Raw genomic sequence first — 24,684 nt, 5'->3', positions numbered from 1 at the left:
AACCTCATTACAAAATGATAATGACAAAGATATTGTCGACCCTATTGAAATAAATGAAAACTTCAAAACATTTTATGAAAAGCTTTATAGCTCAGAAATAGGTCTCAATACATCTGAAATGAATAATTTCCTGGACAACTGTGAAAAACGGGCTTCTCCGCCCACGTCCACACAGGATGGTGGCGACAAGGACACACTGAGAATGGGTGGTGATGGGATGAAGACACAGCCAACAGCCAACAGCCAACGTGGATTTGCAGGGAAAATTTAGATTTATTTACAGTGCTCTAAAATACGTCATCCAGCACTCTGTTAACAACAAAAAAAAACTTCCAAAACAAACAAACAAAAAATTAACCACTGGGTTTCTCAATTTAACTAGCACAAGCAAAAAAAAATCTCTTCTCTCAACAAGTTTCTGTATACAACCTCTCAGCAAGTTGACACTCTCCCAACTCTCTCTCGAGGCAGAAAAACCTGCGCTTTAAATAAGGCCCTTCAATTACACTACTTGGTAGAAACCAACATCACAGGGGGTTTTGTTATGTATAGTGGTTCAGCAGATATTTGACCTAATCACACACATACATTGAAATATACTTCATACACCTCATGTACTCCTAATAATACTAATAACATTAATTTCCTGTAATTGAATAAGCATTGCATTACAATACAGCCCATAATTTTATACTGACACAATAGCTTTCCCCCGCTCAAATAAACCCTTTCCCCTGGCCCAAACAGGGAATAAAATAGCCATTGTCATGGAGCTCATGTTCCTTGGGGAAACAAATTGCTGCGGGACCAGGAAAATGAAAGTCGGTGCTATCAGTGTAATGTTGGTGTTTGCGTGCACAATGTATGGATTAACAGAAAGAGAAATGTGTTATGGAGCAGAATCGTGACGTTCCACATCGCCGCTATGTGATTTACAGCTGTTTGGTGAGTAACTGAAAGTTGTGTAAATAAAGATTGCGCATGAATGAAACACGTTGCGGTTGCAGCGTGTAGTTACAGACTACATTCGCGCCTACATGTGTGTGCGTTACTTGTAACGCGTTTGTCGTGTAGGATAAAGGAGTCAGTTTAAATGTTGTGGGAATGTCAAGGGAGTTGGGGAAAAGGAGGGGGCTCTACCTTTTACACAACAACATCCACATTCCCAAGATACGGAAGTAATTAAGGAAGAACTAGAGATAAAGTATTATATAGGGAACTGTCTATGGCTATTGACTATATCAAAGGAGGGAAAATCCCTGGACCAGATGGGATACCCTTGAGTTTTATAAAATGTTCAAGCATAGACTGATGCGGCATTATTAGAAATGTTTAAGGAATCTTTTCTCAATGGAATCCTTCCAACATCTTTAAGGGGAGCACTAATTACTTTGTTGCCAAAACCAGGCAAACCGAAAACAAATGCGAAAACTTTAGGCCAATTAGTCTTCTAAATGTTGATTTAAAAGTTTTGAGTAAAATAATAGCCAGAAGACTGGAGAAAATCATTTCAAATATTATTGACAAAGATCAAAATGGCTTTGTGCAAGGTAGGCAAGGCTTCCATAATGTGAGGAGAATTCTAAATATATTATTTGAGGAAAGAGGAGCAGCAGATACAGCATTACTGTCACTAGACGCTGAAAAAGCTTTCGACAGAGTGGAATGGGTCTATTTATTTGAAATCCTCACACGTTTTGGCTTTGGAGAAAAATTTAATAAATGGATAAAACTACTTTACACAGAACCATATGCTGAAATTATGACTAACCGAATATATACCAAAACTATTAAGATACGAAGGGGATGTAGACAAAAGGGGATCCCCCTATCCCCTCTGGCTGTTATTATGGCTATAGAACCACTGGCTATAGTGGTAAGAACACACCAAAATATAACGGGCATATCAATTGGGCAACAAGACCCCCATCGCTGACTCTATTAGCGGATACGTAATAATATATTCACAAAAAAGATGGAAAAATCCATTCCTGAATTATTAGAGCTTCTTGATGTATTTGGAAAAATCTCAGGATATAAATTAAACAAATCAAAATCGTCGATAATGTTCTTAAATCAATTGGAAAGCAAAAGTCCTCCTAAAATAGCCACACAGTTTAAAATGGTGGATTGCTTTATGTATATTATCTAGGCATTCAAATTGTCCCACAACTTAAACATATTGTAGCCAGTAATTATGAACCATTACTGCAAGAAATTTCAAAGCTACTGGAAAGGTGGACACCCATACCAATGTCACTAATAGGGAAAAGAAACGTCCTCAAGATGAATATACTGCCCAAACTATTGTATTTGTTTCAAAATCTTCCACTTCCTCCTCCAAGTAACCTGTTCACTCAACTTAAAAGATTGTTTGTTAGATTTTTGTGGGATAATAGGCGTCCCTGGACACGACTGTCACTATTGTACTTACCTTATGACAGAGGGGGACTCAAATGTCCCAACCCTCTCTGGTACTATTGGACAGCTCAATTAAGAACAATGTTGTTTTACTTCACAGAAAGAGATGCTCCTCCCTGGAAGGAAATGGAGGAACTCCAGCTAAGTTTGCCCCTCCCAGTATACCTGTACTCCGCGAGAACAAAAATCCTTAAAAAGAATACAAAAACCCCTATTGTGAAAAATATGATTGTAGTTTGGCATCAAGTTAAAAAATATCTGCGAGAAACGCCCTCTCTCTCTGTCTTTAGCCCGATATGCGGAAATGACTCCTTCCCTCCAGGAAAAACAGACGGGGGATTTTAATCTTGGGCTACTAAGGGGCTGGGAAAAATAGGAGACCTTTACAATTCCCAAGAGGTGCTAATGACATTTGGAGAAATGGTTGATAAATTCAACATACCCTGTAATCATTTTTTTAAATATTTACAGTTGAGAAATTTCATTAGAACACACCAAAATCAAACATTATGCATCCCTGAAATGTCTACCATAGAAAAATTAATGAACCTGAATTGTTTAGGGAGGGGTTTAATTTCCAAAATTTACAGATGTCTAGAAGATGGAAGTACAGAAACATCTGCAGGACGGCTGGAGCCATGGAGAGGGGATCTACAGGAGGCAATCCCAATAGAAAAGTGGGGGGAGGCATGCTCTAAAGCACAATCGAGAACTACTAACACTCGCCTGAAATTACTACAATACAACTGGTTGATGCGCGCATAATCTCCGAAAAACTTAACAGATATAACAGTGCTATACCTGATGTTTGTACTAAGTGTGAGAAGGAAAAAGGCACATTTTTCCACTGTATTTGGCAATATACAAAAATACAAGAATTCTGGCAAGAAATAAAACTATGTATTCAAAATATTTTACAGATTCAAATACCCTTAGCCCCACAGTTGTTTATATTTGGTCTCTACCCAGATAATTTGAAGATTGAGAAATATCAACGTGCATTTGTAGACTTAAGTGTGTTAATGGCAAAGAGAGTAGTAGCCCTCTCATGGAAAAATACCAGAAGTCCAAGTGTAAGCAGGTGGTTGGCTGAGCTATCTACAACTCTCCCCTTGGAGAAAATTACATATACAATAAAACAGCAACAACATAATTTCCACCAAATCTGGGACCCCTTAATTTGCTATGTATTAAGAACGGATTTGTCACATGTGATGGATGAGCCTGGGGACATGTAAACAGTAGCACTTTGCAGTATCTAAGATTACATAAATATACTCTATTTTTTATTTTTCCTATATAATGGACCAAAATGGATTAATTAATTGGCCTGATTCCCAACCGAGATCTGGAATTACTTGAGAGGGGGGGGGGGGGTTAGACATGTGTGTTCAAGACATGTAACTGTATTTCTTTGTATTTCTCTGTTATGTTGTGAAAACAATAAAAAGAATGTTGGTAAAAAAAACATCATATTCATATACATCATATACTACATGTATTTTGTGTGCAGAAATATTTATGTGTGAAGTCAATAGTAACTAAAGCTGTCAGATGAATGTAGTGGAGTAAAAAGTACAATATTTATCTCTGAGATGTAGCGGAGTAGAAGTAGAAAGTGGCATGGAAAGAAAAGACTCAAGTAAAGTACAAGTACCTCAACATTTGGACTGAAAGTACAGTAGTGTATTGTGTGTTTTTGGTCCAGTTTCTCCTCATAATGTTTTTAAAAATATATATAATTTAAATCTGGACTCAAAAGATTTCTGTTTAGATTTGTGGCTTTAATGGTTACTGTAACTAGCTTTGTTTTTGTTATTACTTTTATCATGTTTTCTATTTTGTTTTTTAACATTTTTCTGTACTAATTTTAACATTCCTTCATTGTATTTTGTGTGTATTTAACTTACCCTAGTCTATATTCTTCGCATGTAACTTCCAGGATTGCTCCAGATGCATGTATTTTTCGTTTCCTTCCGCTTTCTTTGTGTTGGAATTTTAGATTCGTTGGATATATGAGGACTATTGTTGACTGCTCCTCAGATCTCTTTAGGGTAAATTAAGACAGCTAGCTAGACTATCGCTAGACTGTCACTCAGGTATTATCGCACCATTCTGATGTAGGATTTAAAAATTAAAGGATTTGAAAATGTCCAATTAAAGCTATATTTTAACTATTTTTCAGGCTGCTAATTAAAGCCATATTTGATCTCTTTTTAAGGCTGCTCTAAAAACAGAACCTGTTTAGCCGGACTCATTTCACCTCAGAGTGATAGTAAACACCCCCAGACTTTCACTCAGGAAATATCGACCATTGAGACCATATGAGACCATTCTCATGTAGGATTTTAAAATTAAAGGCTTTGAAAATGTCAGATTTACTCATCAGATATTTCAGGCATCTCATTAATATTGCATGGTCTATAGCTGATAGACAATCCCCAATAGCTGCTATTTCCCTCGATGCTGAAAAGGTATATGATATGGTTGAATTGGGCTTTATGTTTAAAATTTAGGAAATGTATGGGTTTGGCACCATTTTCATCAAGTGGATTAAGGTGCTATATAAGCACCCAGAGGCTGTGGTGCAAACTAATGGGTTAATTTCTGAATATTTTGGAAGGGGAACAAGACAGGGCTCACCTATGGAGATCTCTCACCTGGTCTTGAATATTGTAGTTGCTGTGTCAGCTTTTCTTGATTTTTGTCTGGGTGGGTGGTGATGACTAAGGGGCGGGGGATGTGTTCATGCAAGTTGTATGTTTTGTATTTGTTGAAAAATGAAAATAAAAAAATGTTAATCACATAAAAACATTGCGTAGAAGTCACGGACAGTGCACTCGGAGTAGAGCTGCTGCTCCTTTGCGTCGCAATGAGCCAGTTGAGGTGGTTTGGGCATCTGGTAAGGATGCCCCCTGGGTGCCTCCCTAGAGAGGTGTTCCAGGCACGTTCAGCTGGAAGGAGGCCTCAGAGAAGACCCAGGACTAGGTGGAGGGATTATATCTCCAACCTAGCCTGGGTTTGCCTCAGGATCCCCCAGTCAGACCTGGTTAATGTGGCTCGGGAAAAGGAAGTTTGGGGTCCCCTGTTGGAGCTGCTGCCCCTCGTGACCCCACCTTGGATAAGCGGTTGAAGATGGATGGATTAATGGATGGATGGAAGATGAATGTAGTTTTTGGAGAATGCAGAGGGGCACTTAAACAATAAAGAAATCCATTTAACAGAAATTGCAATTACATGAAAGCATAAAGAAATCCTCTAGTTTTAATAAAGAAATGAGTGGTTGTTATTGTTAACGATGGTTCTGAATTAGTCATCAAATCAATTCCTGTACTTTCAGCTTTTTAATATCATCAAATGGCAGACCACTTCATCTGGGTGAAATTACATTTATTTTCATGCTAGTCAGCCAGATAAAAAATATTAAACCGACTGTTAAAAGGCACCAGCATAAAGGAAATGACATCTGCTCTTTTAAAGATTTTCTGGAGGAGGACCACTAGACCCCCCCATTATGATTGTCCCACCTACATTTTCAATGCTTCTCTCTTTCTTTACTTAATGAATTATTTAATAATTTCCTACGAGCTACTATTAAACATTAATAATGCTACTCAAAATTGTATTGTAAAATATGAACTTTTAATTAGAGTTGTTTAGGAATGAAGTAAACATGTAACTACACAGATACACAAAAAAGCATAGATTTGGTTAAAATAAAATGAATGTGTGTTTTGTTGAATACTAAAGGTAAGGTCCTCGTTACTTCTGATATCAGGCTAAGTATTCCAACAAAAAAGTCACCTTTTAAAATGGTATTTGGGTATCTTTTCCAAAACATGTCAAATTTCAGCAATAGAAGACAGCAAGGCCATTAATAGGCCAGAGTTTCCAAGAGCCAAGGCAGCCAATATGAGAGACTTTATGAAGGATCCCTGAAACAGAAAGTAAAAGTAGAAGTTAAAAGTAGACACATGTTCTCAAACCCTTGCTAATGTACCCTTCTTACAGGAGTCAGTCCACAATTAGATGGTACAAATGCCTGCAAGTGTTCTCACCATTTTTTTTATCAATTTAACCTTTTATTTAACCAGGATAGGTAGCATAAAGATCAAACCTTGGACAATAGGCAGCAGCATAAGATACATACAAGTGATTGTTAACAGACACAAAACAGAAGAACAGACAATATAAAACATCATGCAAAGTGCGGTACAAGCCACACATCCAAAAATATCAGTTTAAACACTTTAAAAAATGTATTTAAAAGCATTAAAAGAAATCACATCATTAAGTTTTAAAACATTCTGCCATTTGAGGTTGTGAAATACCTAAAAGTATACCCGTTAGTGCACCTGCAAGTTGCCAGAGCGTACCCAGGAGTAAAGCTCACAGTGGTGAGTCAAGGCTTTCCAGTTTGTTATGAATCTAATATGAATCATACACATTGTATACAGTACAATGTCTTAGTAGAGGAATGCATAAAAGATCTCCATAGTCCAACATTATGGGGATCCAACCTGTAATCTCACACTGTTTTGTGGCCAATTATCCACTTTATATTTAAACCTACACTAGTTCACTCAAGCACTCATAGCTCTCTCCTTCTTTCAGCGACTTTGTTGCTAATCCCACAGTTGTTTACATGTCATTCAGTCGTTAGCTACTTTAGCTGAGAAGTTAATTCAATTAAATTTTATTTATAGTATCAAACAGGAGTTATCTCAAGACACTTTACAGATAGAGTAGGTCTAGACCACACTTTAATTTACAAAGACCCAACAATTCCAATAATTCCCCCAAGAACAAGCATTTAGTACAACAGTGGCGAAAGAAAACTTCGAGAGAAACCTCGAGTGGCGAGGAAAACTTCCTTCTAGGGAGAAACCTCGGACAGACCCAGGCCAGGTTAGGTGGGCGGTTGTCTAACGGTGCCGGTTGGGGATACGATGAACAGTGGAAATTAGAGTAACAGCAAAGATAGTGGAACTATGACTATAAATAGTAGTTGTAGTAGTTCATGGTGTAGCAGGGCACTGCAGGGCATAGAAGGGCGAAGCAGGACACTGCAGGGAATAGCAGGGAGAAGCAGTGCGTAGCAGGGCAAGCAGTTAGCGAGGGCTTCACTCTCTCTCACTCTCCAGCTTTCTGTTGGTCAACATGTTAAATGTTAAGCTATTCCTCTGCCTCCTATAGTAATAATTGTACAAGTTTAACTGTTTTTTATTTGCCTGTGTTGGAGGCAAGGCTCCACACCAGGGAAACTAAATTGTTAACGTTAGCTGCTATAACTAAGCCCCCAGTAGTCGGTTTAGGCTGACCTAATTATCATAGCCCATCCTTTGTCAGTTCCATGGAAAAGATACGGCAAACTGGTTTGTAATTAACGTTAAGAATTTAAAATTCACTTGTCACTCTTGCTGATTAGTAGGGCTTAGCGGGCGGAATTGCAGCTTCACCAGAAACATCTCTAAATTATAGCTGCTCCGTAGAGATGGTCGGGGACGAGCATTTTAAACTTGCAGGGAAGGTGTCCAAAAGCATAATGGTTGATATTGTTTAAGACATGGCATTGTGACAATTTAGCTTTGAACTCGCAATCTTCCAGTCCAAAAGCAAATGCTGATCTAAATGAACTATTATCCAGATGATGACTCCTCTGGCTATTTGGCTTATATTTTATTGAGTCTGCCTGGGTTGACTCAATAACATGACTTTCCTTAACTGGAACTGGACTGATTGTTAATCAGAATCAGGTGTGTTAATGCAGACACACATTTAAAATATGCAGGGCAGTTGTCCACAGCACAATGCCTGATTAGATATGCTTATGATCATCTTGGAACACCATGGGCTCGAACTCTGAACCATTGAGGCTGTAGGTAGGTTCAGAGAGCTATTATTTGGGTGATGTCACAAGTGGCATCACAACACCTAATAGACAAGGAGCAGGCTTGCGTGAAAATGCTGACTTTAAAGCGTCTGTAAAAAATGTATTTCTTATTAGAAAATTCTGAGAATTTGTGTACTTGGTTAAGACAACATAGAGATGCCTGTAATTTATTTTTCAAAAAGATCAATAAATGCCAAACTGATGTTAAAAGATGCTTTTTTTGCATTGACTGCAATGCGTAGATTGGGACATAATTCAAACATTAAAAAAATGTCTTTTTGATTTAAAATTCTGAAATTTACAGTGACCTTCGAATGTTGTGAATTTTTTTCCATCAACATCAAAGATTTAGTTTGGATTTTGTTTACACAATGCAGTAAAACGTTTTAATGCACTGTGGGCTCAATTTTTGATAAATCAAAAAGTTGAATGGTAAATTTGTGGAGGACAGTCTGAAGGTGAAGTTGCCCAAATGTGTCAATTGAAACAAACGTGGGAGGAGATAGGTTTAAGAAGTTTTGCAGTTTTTGCAAAAAGTAGAGTGATGGACTTCAAAATTGCTTCAAGGTAACAGCAGAGCATAGTTTCTGCACTATTGGGGCTACAGTTTGGCATAAGTTGCAACGTTGTAGCATGTACGGCTGATTTGTTATGAATATTTGGTTATATTATGGTTAGAATTTTAGATGGCTGTTGTAGCGTCACCATCAGGACAATTAGCATACAAATCGCACTGATTGTGTTTGGCTTTGGACTTATGTGCAAAGTTTGTTGAGTTTCCATGCATGGGAACATGGATTTGTTATGAAGAAGAAGAAGAAAAAGAAGAAAAAGAAGAAGAAGAACAAGAACAAGAACAACCTCGACCCCTAATAATACAGGCAAATACAATAGGGTCCACACAGCTTCACTGCTCGGCCCCCAATAAACAGTAGGGCGCAAATTTCTAGATATTATATTATCTTATATCTTAGATCTGATAGTAAGTTAATTAAAATTGCTTTAATATCGACTCATATGTCATATGATCTGACCTGATACACGCCAAGACTATTTGTGTGCCACCACAACAAGAAAAATATAGTTTCAGTCACTACGAGCAGCATCTTTCATATACACTCACCTAAAGGATTATTAGGAACACCATACTAATACTGTGTTTGACCCTATCCTATCAATATGGGCCAACATTTCTAAAGAATGCTTCCAGCACCTTGTTGAATCAATGACACAAATAATTAAGGCAGTTCTGAAGGTGAAAGGGATCCCCCACACCATTACACCCCCACCACCACCAGCCTGCCCAGTGGTAACAAGGCATGACTGATCTATGTTCTCATTCCGTTTATGCCAAATTCTGACTCTACCATCTGAATGTCTCAACAGAAATCGACACTCGTCAGACCAGGCAAAATTTTTTCCAGTCTTCAACTCTCCAATTTTGGTGAGCTCGTGCAAATTGTAGCCTCATTTTCCTATTTTTAGTGGAGATGAGTGGTATCTGGTGGGGTCTTCTGCTGGTGTAGCCCATCCGCCTCAAGGTTGTGCGTGTTGTGGCTTCACAAATGCTTTGCTGCATACCTCGGTTGTAACGAGTGGTTATTTGAGTCAAAGTTGATCTTCTATCAGCTTGAATCAGTCAGCCCATTCTCCTCTGACCTCCAGCATCAACAAGGCATGTTTGCCCCCCAGGACTGCAGCATATTGGATGTTTTTCCTTTTTCAGACCATTCTCTGTAAACCCTAGAAATGGTTGTGGGTGAAAATCCCAGTAACTGAGCAGATTGTCAAATACTCAGACCAGCCCGTCTGGCACCAACAACCATGCCACGCTCAAAGTTGCTTAGATCACCTTTCTTTCCCATTCTGACATTCAGTTTGGAGTTCAGGGGATTGTCTAGACCTAGACCACACCCCTAAATGCATTTAAGCAGCTGCCATGTGATTGGTTGATTAGATAATTTCATTAACGTGAAATTTAACAGGTGTTCCTAATAATCTAAAGATAATATAACAAATTGATTATAGACACTTAAAAGCAATAGTTTGACATCATAAACATGCTGTTAGCTTAGCTTACCATAAAGACTGAAAACAGGGAAACGGCTAGCCTAGATCAAAGTTAACAAAATCCACCTACCAGCACCTCCAAAGCTCACACTGATTATTTTTTGTTCAGGCTGGTGACAATATGACTTTAGAAAGTTTATGTTTTAATTGGCCAGTTGGCAAAAGTGCTGCCTCTGTATACATCTATCTACATTTCAATCAAAAATATAAATGAATAGGGGTGACCTCTAGCTCACCCGGTAGAGTGTGAACCCCATATAGGCTGAGACATCTGCAGTGGCCCAGGTCCGAATGCAACCTGCAGCCCTTTGCTGCGTGTTATGCCCTTTCTCTCCCCCCTTTCTAAAATCCTGATTTATCTTGATTGCAACGTCATAGAAAAGACTTAAACACTAATGATGACTCTGTTTCATTTTAGTGTGTCAGTAAGCAATGACAGTGAACCATCTTAAGAAGAGCAAGGTCCTGGTACAGGCACACCTACCCAGCAACCATGTTCTGATGGGTCAGAGAGGATGGCTTGTTTATCATCTGGTCCCAAGGCTGCTGGTCAAACAAACAACAGTTAGATTAGAGTGCAGGTACTGTATGTAGGGAATCCCTTAACAGTGTTCTTAGTCATAGACAAGAATAATTCCTTGTCATCAAGTTCATCAGAACAAAAGCTTAGCAGTAAAACCCTGTTAATAAATTCAATTCAATCAAGTTTTCATACATTTTTTGATGTAAATGTGCCTGTGCATCAGGAGGAGGAACCTGAATAAGGTCAGCCATGTCACATAGCCAATCAGAACATGTGTTGCCCATGGCTGGGGGAGGAGCAGTGATGATTGACGCATCCCCAGGAACATGGCTGCCACTGCAGTCACAAAGGACACAATGTAACTTTAATCAACCAGGTAGGAAAGGTGTTATTTAAAAATATCAGGAAATGTACTTGAATGCAGACCAACCTGCTATGATCTCAGTCACAGATCCAACTCCCCAGTGGCCCCAGTTAAAGATATATCTACTGGACACAGATATAAATAATATGAATATATTGATATTGATATACTGCAATAACAATATCATTAAATATAAATGCAAATAAATCTTACATTTACACATTCAATCACTCACTCCTCACTTATTAATAAAACAGTCAGTCCCCACTCCCCAATATACAAGTACAGTTCAAAATTTAAATTACCAGAGTAACCCTAAAGGCAAAACTGGTTATTTTTTAAAACTAGTGCAGTGCCCGTCAAAACGTACCTGTTCAGAACTGTCCAATCACTTGGTCTCCTGTGTTGCTGCTTACAGCTTTTTCCAGAACCATTGTACCAAAATTACTTACAGAAGGCCCCCAAAACAGCCAAACTGTGTACTACTGACTTGCTGTGTACTTCTACTTCAGAGGAAAACATTTACCAGACAGAGAAATGCTACTGGCAACATATGTATGAGCGAATTATGTATGTGCTTGGCATGTACAGTAGATGTCCACATGGATGTTGATAGTTATCGTTTTTGGTGTGGACGACCCTAACATTAGGCCTATATGTTCAGCCGATAAAGAGGTTGTCTGAATTTAAGTAGGACTATCTGGGTATTTGGCTAGATAGCAAATATATGTGAAAAGTACATAAAATTAAAAGCAAAACTGTCATACATCTATTACAAACTGTGGCTGGATATGACTTAGGGGGCAGACAAACAGGCATTAATTAACATTTGTAGGGTGCTATGAGATCAACAATAGGTTATTGTTGTAAAATACGTGCTGCAGCAAAGACATCACTGCAAAAAGTGGATCCACTACAGTATAGAACATTATATTTATGTATAGGAGCATCGTTTCTGAGACTGCAGTACATTTCTCCTAATGGAAGTGATTTGGGCCATAGTAGCCGGGATACTCTCTCTCTCTCACACTAAACTAAACTTTAGTAAAATGTTTTCATGATCTGGTCATCAGATATGATAAACGTACGCTATTACCACACTCTCATACACTAAATATTATAAGAACAGCTGATTTCCGGCACATTAAACTGCTTTAGAGAGCGGGCGGTTTTTGTGCATACTATGAAATGGAATCCCGCCAGCGCCAATGCGCCTTAAAGCACAATAATTAATATAAATTTTGATTCGGATCACATCATTACATAGCATATTACAGTAACTTTCTGCACAGCTTTGGTCACACTGGGTCCTCATTTTGACGCTCCAAAATCGAAACAAGGTCGGACTAGAGGCTTCAAAGCAGTTTGACATGGGTCAAAACATTTCTGGTGCGTGTTCAGCCATCTAAAACAATGAGTGTACTTCGAAAAGCACGCGTCAGACACTTTCCGTGAGTTTGGGCTATATAGACTATGGTCTAATTTGATACAATGTTTTATTATGTGTTATTTGGTTCTAATACAGCATTATATTTTTTCTAATTACAGCATAATTTAGGAATAAATTTAAAAAGAAATAAGAAATTTATAAATAAAATCTGAGTTAGGGTATAACTGTGTTAATTTGATACAAATTATGGTTTATTACATCACTTTACAAGATCTCTTGGATATGGTTATTAAAATTAAGCTATTTTCTAGCCCTCTTGATGTATTACAGTCTACTCTGTTTTTAAAGGTTTTATCTTTTATTGGCCCTGCAATTTCAGCTATTCTAAATTCTTCACCAGCCATGTCCCTTTCTGTTTCAAGCATGCTACTATCCAGCCCATATTAAAGAAAACCATCTTAGAAACTGCTTTGTCCAATATTTACCCAATATGACCCAATATTTATGAACTCACATTTTTGTCAAAATAAAAAAAAAAATCACCAATCAACTAATTGCTGTGGTGGAGAGGGTTTCGGAAACAGCACTCTACTGAAACTATTAATATATAACCTAATGGTTTCTAATGTTATTTTAATGTCCTTTGATGCAGGTGATTGTTCTGTGTTGGTACTTCTTGACTATTGTTTTGCATTCAGCACAGTAGACCACCATATCCTGATTAAGAGGCTAGAAGATTGGGTGGGTATATCAGGCATAGCTTTAGACTACTTTTTATTGTATCTCACTGACAGAAGTTTCACTCAGTTTCAGTTTCGTCTCTATTGGAGACTTTGTGTCAGATTATTCTCCCGCACGACTCGTTCTGGGTCACCTGTTATTAGGGCCAAGCACATTGCCATGGGCAAAGGCCCTATTGTAATTGCTATGTTTATTTTTATTATTATTATTAGGGCCATCAGTCAGAGAAGGCTATTTAGGGGTGATATTTGATCAACTTCCGTTGTTCAACACCCATGTAAAGCAGCTGACCTGATCTTGTTTTTTTCATTTTAGAAATATTAAAGCTCTGTAGGTTCAACTGCTAAATTTAAGATGTTATACAAGCATTTATCTCATCTCACATTGACTACTGTATCACACTTTTCTCCTCACTTTTAGTTTATGCTTATGTCCACTCTTATGAGCTTCACACTTCCCTTCTGATGTGTTCACGCATCGCTCTGTAACTACTTAATATTTGTAATAAATCTGTATAATCTCGTAGAACCTCGGCTAGCATGCTTGCCTCTTACTGTTTGCCCTGATATCTGACTCTAACTTCCGTTGTTGAAGCACCCACCTTTTAGACAGACATTTGATTGACCTGTCTGAATTTACGTATTAATTAAGGATGTAACACAGCTTTGTGAATTGGCTAAAATCAATATAAATGAGTAAAGATTACAACTGGTTGAAATAAATAAAAGAAATTGCGATACAATTTTTAAACAGCCTTGTGCATAATTTACTTAAATCCTGAGAAAATCTATCATGAATTTAAAATCATATAGAATTGTGAGTTGAGTGTATCATTACATCCCTAGTATTATTATGGAATTTCAATTGTGTATTGTGTTCTCTTGTATGTTTTTTTATGTTAACTTACTGCAGCTATCCAGCTAACTTAGAGTTAGTTTGTACACACCACGCTGGCTACATTTAAAGGGACATCTTTTTTTGCTTTTTGAAAAATGGAGTGAATACATCCGTTTTGGTGTGAACAAGTATTTGAAAACTATTAAGTTGCCTGCTCTGGGCCTGTGTATCACTAGAGTTAAGAAGGCAATTATCTGTCACCTATAATCATCTGTGCTTAAACTGGCCTCAGATGATGAGGGAACATTGCAGTTGCTTCTGTATTTAAATGTAATAGATATTTACCTGTGTGAGTCAGATGATGGTCTGATCGCAGCCATCACTGGTTGAGTCAGAGATAATGTTAGAACACAACAACCGAGGTATGGATGGACACCTGCATGCTATACACAAACACACACACAGACACACACAAATGTGTTTGTGTTTGTGCATTTTATCAATAAAGGGGTGCATTGCATTGTTTTACTGTAAACTGGCATGTTCAATAATAAAAAATGGACCTTGTGCTCTGACTAATTGAAAGGTAAATCTGTTTGTATACTGTACCTTGCTCCAACCTTTCCTGTAGAAATATGGGAGGCAGAAGGCTACACCAGTCAGAGTCACAGTTAGAATCATTAGGCCTCTATGAACCTATACACGCACACACACACACACACACACACACACACACACACACACACACACACACACACACACACACACACACACACAAACACATGTCATAACAGCAATTAACAGCATGGTATTGCCATTTCGATTACTTTGTTGGTATTTATGTGTGTAATGCACCCCATCACAGGGATAGATACCTGGAACCAGATTTTCTGGCCGAAGACAGTTTGATTTGGCCAATCAGGTTTGTAAAAGCTGGCAATGAAGGTACCAACACTTCCTGTTAGCATCCAGGCTAACAACATTAGTACACCTAGAGAAGAAGTGGCAATTCAGCAATTACCTTCTGCAGCTGAACACGCTTCTCAAAGTTAACAATAAATGTTGGACTAAAAATAGTTTAAACTATTCTGCAACATCAAAATGGCAAGACTATTGCATCTCCGTGGTCTGACCAAAATCACCTGGCAAACTGATATCCTTATCTTCAGGGCTTGGCAACTTTTTTGCTCACCAAGGCAAGGCAAGGCAATTTTATTTGAATAGCACAATTCAGCAGCAATGCAATTCAAAGTGCTTTACACAAGACATAAAGACACAGTTAAAAATATCATACAAATTGGTAACAGATGAAGAAACAGTTGAATGAATAAAAAAAATTTAAATACAAAAATGAATTAAGAAAAAGCAGTGTTAAAAAGAAAGGTCTTCAGCCTTGATTTAAAAGAGCTGAGATTAGGTGCCGACCTACAGTTTAGCGGTAGTTTGTTCCAGATGTAGTGACCATAGAAGCTGAATGCAGCTTCCCCCTTTTTTGTTCCGACTCTGGGTATGGCAAACAGACCCGTCCCTGATGATCTCAAGGATCTCAACGGCTCATAGTGTAGTAGCAGATTTGAAAGGTAAATTGGTCCTAAACCGTTTAGTGATTTATAAACTAACATGAGTATTTTGAAATCTATTCTTTGATGCAAGGAAGCCAGTGTAAGGACTTCAGAACTGGAGTGATGTGATCTATTTTTTTGGTGTTGGTAAGGACTCGTGCAGCAGCGTTCTGAATCAGCTGCAGCTGTTTAATAGACTTTTTATGAATACCTGTAAATACACCGTTGCAGTAGTCAAGTCTACTGAAAATAAAAGCATGGATAAGTTTTTCCAAATCCTGTTGGCACATAAGTCCTTTTACCCTTGCTATATTTTTAAGATGATAATAGGCAGATTTTGTTACTGACCTAATGTGGCTGTTAAAATTCAGGTCAGAGTCCATAATTATGCCAAGATTTCTTGTTTTGTCTGTTGTTTTTAACATTGTTGATTGAAGATGAGCATTGATTTTTAATCGTTCATTTTTTGGTCCAAAAATGATCACCTCCGTTTTATCTTCATTTAATTTTAGGAAATTCTCGCACATCCATTCGTTGATTTGTTCACTGCACCTTGCCAGGTGTTGTATTGGACTGTAGTCTCCGGGTGACAAGGTTATATAAATCTTTGTGTCGTCCGCATAGCTGTGATAGTTTATGTTGTTGTTTTCCATGATTTTAGCTAAGGGCAGCATGTATATATTAAACAGTAGAGGCCCCAGGATGGAGCCTTGTGGAACTCCACATGTCAAACTTGTACGCTCAGATGCATAGTTACATATTGACACATAGTAATTTCTATTCTTTAAATAGGATTCAAACCACTGTAGTACTGTTCCAGAAAGGCCTACCCAGTTTTCCAGTCTGTTTAATAATATGTCGTGGTCAACGGTGTCAAATGCAGCGCTGAGATCTAAACCAGACACTGTGGCTAGTGGTTTCCCAAAGTTACTAGCCACTCAACATTTTCATTAGCCATTATTTTGATTATTTTTTGATTTACAACCCTTATAAATGTAAATGACCACTGTAAACACCTGAATCAAGACTACTTTTTTAACAGAATGAAATTACTGAAAAATATTCCTTTATTTATATAAACTGCAAAACAGCAGATTTGTCCTCTTATCAAAAGGGCAAGTGAAATAGTATTTCATCTTAAATAACTCAAATTAAATAAAAATTAAAGATTCAACCAAGGCTTGTTTATTGCTAAGGCCATATGGTTAAATTTAAAGATTTATTTAAAATGTAAAAACAATAACTTATAACAACCTTTTTCACCAGTCATTTGCTGTTAAACGACAAAAAGAAGAAACACTAGATGGTAGAAGGGTATTTCACAACAACAACAACAACCTTATGGAGCCGGACCATACCTGTCAAGTTTTGGATTTGAAAATAAGGGAAATTTTCCGGTGCCCACCTCGAGCAGTCCCACCACCCCAACCAAGCTCCAGTATCCCTTACATTTTAAGACGGGTGTACAAGAAAGCTAAAATCACCACTTGATGTAGAATGCTGAAAACATTTACAATTTATAACATTGCTTGTCTTTACATTTAGCCTACATTTTATTTTCATTCCACGCATTCTTTTCATTTCATATTGCTTTTCTTTTACAGTTTTTCTTTTAATTTCACGTAACTTTTCTTTAGTGAGTTATTGTACAAATTTGCAATGCATAGTAAAGCCTTCATAAGTTTTGGCGCGAACCGTCTCTGTCACCGGTAGGTTCCATCATCCGTCTCTGTTTTTTGTTTCTTTTTTTCCCTCACGCTACTCATCATCTGACCTCACACACTAACCGCAACAACTGCCACCTACAGTACCTGTAGTGGGTACGTGCAGGTGGCAGTTATCGCGAGGCTAGTGACAGAGATCAGATTGGGAATGTTTTTTTTTTTTTACTCCGCTCGGGCCCGGGGTATTATTATTTTTTAATAATGCAGGTTAAAATACGGGAGATTTACGGGAAAATACTAATACGGGAGGACGGCGGGAAAGAAGGGTAAAATACGGGACTTTCCCGGCCAAAACGGGATACTTGACAGGTATGAGCCGGACCCAAACACAACACTAAGTCACTGTTGTTTATTTCACAGTGGCAGTGTACATGCTGTCTCAAAGTCTCCTCTGTCTTCAGCTGCAGACTGTTGTAATGTTACGTCCCGGTGCTGGAATCCTTTCCAGTGGAATACAGCCACACTTTTCACTGTTCAGCTGTCAGCATTTTAACCATGTTTAAGTCAGCTAACGTTACTAGCTAACGACTAACTAACTAGCTAACGTTTCCTGCTGTGTAATGTTAACTAGCGTCATGCCCTGGGCTGTTTAAAAATTGCTTTGCGAATCATTTTTTATCTCAACGGGTTGTAATCTTTACACATTTAACCCTTGTGTTGACTTTGGGTCAAATTGACCCGTTTTCAATTTTTGTTTTATATCAGAAAATATAGGACGTACAAATAAGAACTGAAAATGTGTAGAAGAAAAATTTAACAATTTAAAACGATGGAAAAAGCAAAAACAAACGGCGAAAAAATACGTGTTTTTTTCAAGGTTGACAGGAAGACAACACAAGGGTTAAATCAATGTTTAACCGATTCACAATGCATTGTTACATCCCTAGTGATAAGGTTGTAAAGCTCCTTTCATGGCAAGCCCTTTGAGCATTAATCCCATACCCTTGATATCAAAAGTCAGGTTCCTCCACTACTTACCTAGTAAAAGCCAAAAATCTTACTAGTTTACTAGTTGGACTAGTTGTTTCTGGACTTGACTAGTTAACTATTACAAATGTCTACTAGTAAAAGCCAAAGTGCACACTAGTTATCGCTATGACAATCTTGCGGACTGAGATAACGAGATTACGGGGCCAGACGTAGTTTGACTACTCAGGCCTACACACACACGAACCCTTACATATATACAGATATGCAATCACCCCCCACACCCACGTCCCTCGCCTTCCCACACTGTACTCCTATCAGGGGCATAGTCTGGGAGTTGCCTTTTTCTCCTCCCCTCTCCTCATGTCGTGCTGTATTCTTTTTTTCCTTAATACCCTGTCTTCCTGTCCTGTCTACCCCATTGTCATATTGTATGTTTGTATATGTATGGTCAGGTTGATGGCTAATTTCGCTGGTACTTGTGACTATGTGACAAATAAAGGCTACTACTACTACTAGTTGGTTACATTGTATGACACAATGCTAATGAGGAGGAGCGGAGAGGGGAATTTCACGAAAAAATTAAAATTAAAGATACAAAACAATCAGGACTCAATGTTTTGTTCCATCTTACCTACTTCATTTGCATGGCGTGCACTAGTTAACATGTTGGCCCAAGTAACTGCAACAAGTGAATTAGTGGCTGCAGGTTGCCGCTTACATGTTAACTAGTCAAGGAAAAAATATTCAACTCTATATATATATATATATATATCTTGTCCGTGCATGTTAAATAAATTATATTACCTTTCTTAAACCTCTGTTTCATTAAGTCTCTCCTGATTTAAATTACAATGTTTTGCTGTTTGACAGCTTAACTGCACCTGTCTCATGTGTTTGACTGTCTCGTTTTTCTCGTTTTTAGGCAGGTGCTAATGTCAAGCCCTGCTTTTCTTGCTGAGTATCTAATTATCTAATAATGTATTTTCTGACACTTGGCCGTGTGTGCATCATTGACTGTGTATGAAGAAATTTGATTATGATTACATTTACATATTTTATATATGTTGTAATAACTCATAGAGAAAAGAAATGGAATGAAAACATGTTAAGCTTAGAAAACATATCCTTGGGCTAGTTTAACTGCATCAGACACCCAGTGACCTAAATGTTTAAATCAAGCACTCAACAAACCATGCATTTTCATAATGATGGGTGCCCGGGAGCCTCTGAGGATCTCTGGTGGTCCAGTGATATGTTTTCTGTGGCTGGAGATTAATGGCTGCTGACTATGTTTCCACACTTTACCTAGAGGAGAGATACAATTTTAGTTATATATATGTCAGCAAACTAATAAACTACTACTAGCAAACTACTTCCCCTGGTACATTCAACATAAGTGGGACATAAAAGTTTTCAATGTTACTGATTAACAGTCAGTCTATGAGTCACAGACCTTTTGAAGTCAGATATAGCTGACAGAGCCAGCTTGGTTGACACACGCTTTGAACAAACAGCAGTAAAATGAATCCTTAGCCATCAAATGAGTTTTACATAGTAAGGACACAGACGTGCCTTTTGGGTTTTTATTTTCAAATAATATATATATATATATATATTATATTATTATTACATACAAGACATGCCAAATATTTACACCTTCCAATGTTCCGTACTAGGCTTTGTCAATTTTCTATTAGATACAGGGGAGCACAGCTATGGGATAGTTGTGTCAACACTGCATTTCAGTCAAATTCTGTCAAAAATTATGGGGCGACCTCTAGCTCACCCAGTAAGAGCGTGCGCCCCATGTAGGCTGAGTCCTTTGCAGCGGCCCGGGTCGAGTCTGACCTGCGGCCCTTTGCTACGTGTCATCCCCCATCTCTCTTCCACCTTTCCTGTCAATTCACTGTCACTATCAAATAAAGGATAAAGCCCCCAAAAATAATCTTTAAAAAAAGAGACTTAGGACCTTAACTGTCTGTATGGATCTGAACTATTCATATCTGATTTTGTTTGGCCTTCCTATCTCTCATAACTACTCAATCATAAGTCCACACATTCTCATTTTATCTGTATTCTTGTAATTTATTTTATGCCTTTGTTATTTTATGTAGCCAACCTGAGTTTTTATAAATTCAGTGCTTACTTGTGTTTGTAGATTTGTAGATAGGACTCTTGTAATTGTAATTGCTCATTAATTTTAAAAATTCAAATAAAGTGCTACTTATAATTAAACTCACACTGCAGCTTCTTCATAACATTTTCTCTCTAGTGAGAATTTGTGAGCAAGTGGGCATTTGTGTAATCCATTAATAAATCACTTCAATCTTGAAAGGCCAATTAACCATTAACTACTGAGTGTTAGAAAAAGCCAACTGTGGATAAGCCTGTACTTTATGTGCTGATAATTTCCTGTTAATCACATCCTGACACCATTCTCAGATCAAACTGTCGTGTGACATAATAAAGCGTCGACAGATTGATAAGGACATTAATTGGCCCCTTTAGACACAGTTTGACTGCACGGGTGAATGGGTTCAGTTTCCAAGGTAAAGTGTGTTTGCATACTCTTACCGTACTGAGCATGTCCGTTGGCTAGAAACAAAAAGTAGTCTTTGTCCAGATCATAGAGGGCTCTTTTCTGATTAGTCAGTTTGACTGGTCTACTTAACCTGCACTGAATATATCCGTCTGCCAGCCGCCATGACACTGAGGAGAGGACAGACTGCAAACACACACACACACACACACACACACACACACACACACAATCCAGAGAAAATCCAATTATATTTCAGAAGGGAAACATTTTTGGTTTCTTTGTGAGAATCAGAATAAGAAAAGGGTTTATTGCCACAATAAGTTACACTTACATGGAATTTGCCTTGGTGATGGTGCATACATAGACAAACATGTTACAGTTTATTTTGTATCGCTTTGGTACTATTATCGCAACTGTGTGGTACAATTTCACAACTCTTAGTACAAAACTCCAAACTCATTACCCTTGTAACACAGCCAGTCTTTCATTGAAAATGTACCATTCATTTGGATTGTAAAGATCTCCCATCACACAACCATTCATTCAAAATATATTTTTTTGTCAAATGTCATGAGAAAATATTGTTTGATCTGTTATGCGCTCCCCGCCAAGCTCTCTTCTTCCTCTCTGTTCATATCAGGTGTTCCTGATTCCTGATTGTCAGTGTGGCCCCGCCCCTGTACATAAGGAAGGCTGGGAGACAGGGCCTGTTTCTTAATCTCAAGAATGCAAAGAACGGACTTGTGTTCTTGGGGAGAAGGTTCTTGCTGGTTGTTGTTGGAAGAATGAACTCGCAAGTTCACAAGCACAGAAAACGCTGTTAACAATTTGAGAAATTGTCAATTTGGCAACAATTTTCGCAAGAGTGCCTATATTCGAAATCTGATGATAAATAAGATGGCGAAAATTGTTAAAATTGTCCCGTTGTTGGTCTGTCTATGTACCAGAAACCCGACCCTCGTTGAATGCTGAAATGAATGTTGGGATACGGGTGCTGCCAAGTTCATACAAGTTACCAACAAAAAATGGGTGTGTCAAGAACATTTCCGGGAATCTTAACTATTCATGGTGAAATGCGAACTTGTGTATTGGGACAGTACTTTGGCAACACAAGATGACGTTTCACAGGGACACAAGAACACAAGTCAATAGACATTTTTCACGGCAGACATGTTGACATGTCATAGTAGGAAAAGCACAGGTGTATTCAAAACCATTAATGATGGCTGCATTCCACTTAGGAGAGGCCCTGGTATTGTGCATGCTGACTCACTGAAATAGCTTACTGGGACACTTGATGGAATTGAGCCATCGTTAAGGTTAACAATTTCAGCTGTGCTTTTCATACTTGTTATGGTTTTGGTGTCTTGTCTTATTTTGGTGGTCTGTTTTGTGCTCTGTTTCCTGTTTTATTTTGAAGTCTCTGGTTTTCTGTCTTGTCTTGTCCTATTTACTTCCTGTCTTGTGTTTCCCTCCTTTTGTTGATTGCTCTGCCCTGCCTAATGTGTTTCACCTGTTTCCCAGCCCTTGTGTCACCTGTCTTGTGTTATCTCATTAGTCTGTGTATTTAGTCTTGGTGTTCCCCTTGTCCAGTGTCAGATGATTGTTTGTTTGTGTGTTTTCCAGTTTCCCAACCGTGTTCAGTTCTGTCTCCTCGTCCGTGAGTTTTGGTCAGTAGTTCTGTTTCTGGTTTTCCTTTGTTTTGTTAGTCAGTTCTCTGTTGGATTTTTGGACTCTTGGTTTGAATAAACCTTCCACCTTAAACATTCTCCTGCCTGCCTGCCTGCTCTCTGCATTCAGCGATGGACGGGCCCTCGCGCCTCGGCGCGCGTCGGGGTTACTGGCGGACTCCGCTCCTTGCGACCGTGCATTCACGAGGCACTCAGACGCCGCAAATCGTCACCAATGAAAAGGGAACTCCCCGCCGAGTTCAACGATACCACACACAAGACTCTACGTCATATGGTTCATTAGCTGTGAAAAGGGGCGTGGCTAATGCATAGGGGGCGGATCAAACCATCACCAATGAAGAAGGAAGTCTCTGCTGAGTTCAATGATACCTCACACAAGACTCTACCTTAGATGGGTCAGTATTTATTAAAAAGGGCGTGGCTTCAACATAAGGGGTGGGTCAAACCATCACCATTGAAGAAAGAAGTCTCTGCTGAGTTCAATGACACCTCACACAAGACTCTACCTTAAACGGTTCAAATGTTATGCAAGGGGGCGGGGCCTGAGTAAGTGGGCGTGGTCATATTATAGGGGCCGGCTCAGTATCACATGTAGACCACACATTCTGAGTTTCATACAAATCGGATGATGTTTGTCATATAAGGCGCATTTCCTCTTGCCAGCGGGGGGCGCTATGACCGAAAGTCAATTTTGGCCTGCAGGTGTCCCCAGGCCTGGACCCTTGTCCATCGTGAGAAATTTCGGGCAGATACGACAACGTGCACTCAAGTTACAACAACTTCTTTGTTCATCGCTAAACACTCAAAATGGTTGCCACGCCACGCCCACACCGTCTGACGAAAAGTTTTTCTTTTAATAACTTTTCATCGTTAAGGTGTTGGGATGGTACAGACCAAGTTTGAAGTCCATCGGATGAAATCTCTAGGAGGAGTTCGTTAAAGTATAGCACCTTGACTTTTAGGCCTACTTCCTGTTGCCACTAGGGGGCGCTATGACTTTAAGTAAATATCGGCCTTTATTTGTCCTCAGGGTTGGACTCTTATGAATCCTGAAAAGTTTCGAGGTAATCGGACAACGTACACTCGAGTTACACCCACTTCCTGTTTCGGCAGCGAAACGCACAAAATGGCCGCCACGCCCTATGACGAAAAGTTTTTCTTTTAACAACTTTTCATCTTTAACATCTTAAAATGGCACAGACCGAGTTTGAAGTTGATCGGATGAAATCTCTAGGAGGAGTTCGTTAAAGTACGACATGTGGAAATGGCCAAAATCGCACTAATTTCGAACTTTGAGATCAAAATGGCGGACTTCCTGTTGGGTTTAGGGAATGGCTCTAATTAAGTTTTTTGTACATCTTGACATGTTACATATGTGTACCAAGTTTCGTGAGTCTACGTTAAACGCACTGCAGGGGCTCAATTTTCTTAACTTTCTAGGGGGCGCTAGCGAGCCATTTTTGTGCGCCTATTCCCGAAACCCTTAAAATACGTACATTTTCACCAGACTTGATGCAACCGCCAAATTTGGTGAGTTTTTGAATATATTAGGCCCCTCAAAAAGCCAATTCATTTGACGGGAAAATAATAGAAGAAAGAAAGAAAGAAAGAATAATTCCTTCAGTTTCAATAGGGCCTTCGCCGCTGTCGGCGCTCGGGCCCTAATAATAATTCCTTCAGTTTCAATAGGGCCTTCGCCGCTGTCGGCGCTCGGGCCCTAATAAATGCTTCAATTAGAGAACAGAAATTTCCGAAAGATTGGAAGTCAGCCATAGTTGTCCCAGTCTATAAAACAGGAGATCCATCTGATGTGAGTGTAACCGATGTGTTCTAACTGTTATATTTCACCAAAAATCCATGTTCGTTGATATTTTGTTATTTATTTTCATATAAATCTGGTTTTGTGTGTATTTATTTTGGGGAGTTTTTATTTTGTTAATTTTATTCTGGCGGTGTGACCAGTTTCCTGTTGGTGATGTCACTTCCTGTGTTGTCG

General features: G+C 38.6%; 1 protein-coding gene across 5 annotated transcripts in view; it reads right to left on the bottom strand.

Annotated features, from left to right (window-relative positions):
- Positions 1–5,476: 5,476 nt before the first annotated feature.
- Positions 5,477–24,684, bottom strand: part of frrs1a (ferric-chelate reductase 1a) — a 36,403-nt gene continuing 17,195 nt past the window's right edge. Inside the window, exons 9-18 of one of the 5 annotated variants that reach the window (XM_039816250.1) lie at positions 21,030–21,180; positions 19,647–19,760; positions 15,115–15,230; positions 14,849–14,935; positions 14,585–14,682; positions 11,338–11,396; positions 11,100–11,243; positions 10,869–10,930; positions 6,226–6,356; positions 5,477–5,537 (exon numbers count right to left, since the gene is read on the bottom strand). In XM_039816250.1, the coding sequence (XP_039672184.1) occupies positions 6,264–6,356; positions 10,869–10,930; positions 11,100–11,243; positions 11,338–11,396; positions 14,585–14,682; positions 14,849–14,935; positions 15,115–15,230; positions 19,647–19,760; positions 21,030–21,180 (924 nt within the window). In that variant the 3' untranslated portion in view covers positions 5,477–5,537; positions 6,226–6,263. The other 4 variants (XM_039816251.1, XM_039816254.1, XM_039816249.1 and 1 more) reach the window with 4 other exon arrangements.

This window comes from Perca fluviatilis, chromosome 11 (genome assembly GCF_010015445.1).
Source record: "Perca fluviatilis chromosome 11, GENO_Pfluv_1.0, whole genome shotgun sequence".
NCBI lineage: Eukaryota > Metazoa > Chordata > Actinopteri > Perciformes > Percidae > Perca > Perca fluviatilis.
This window is presented reverse-complemented; position numbering and strand designations above follow the sequence as displayed.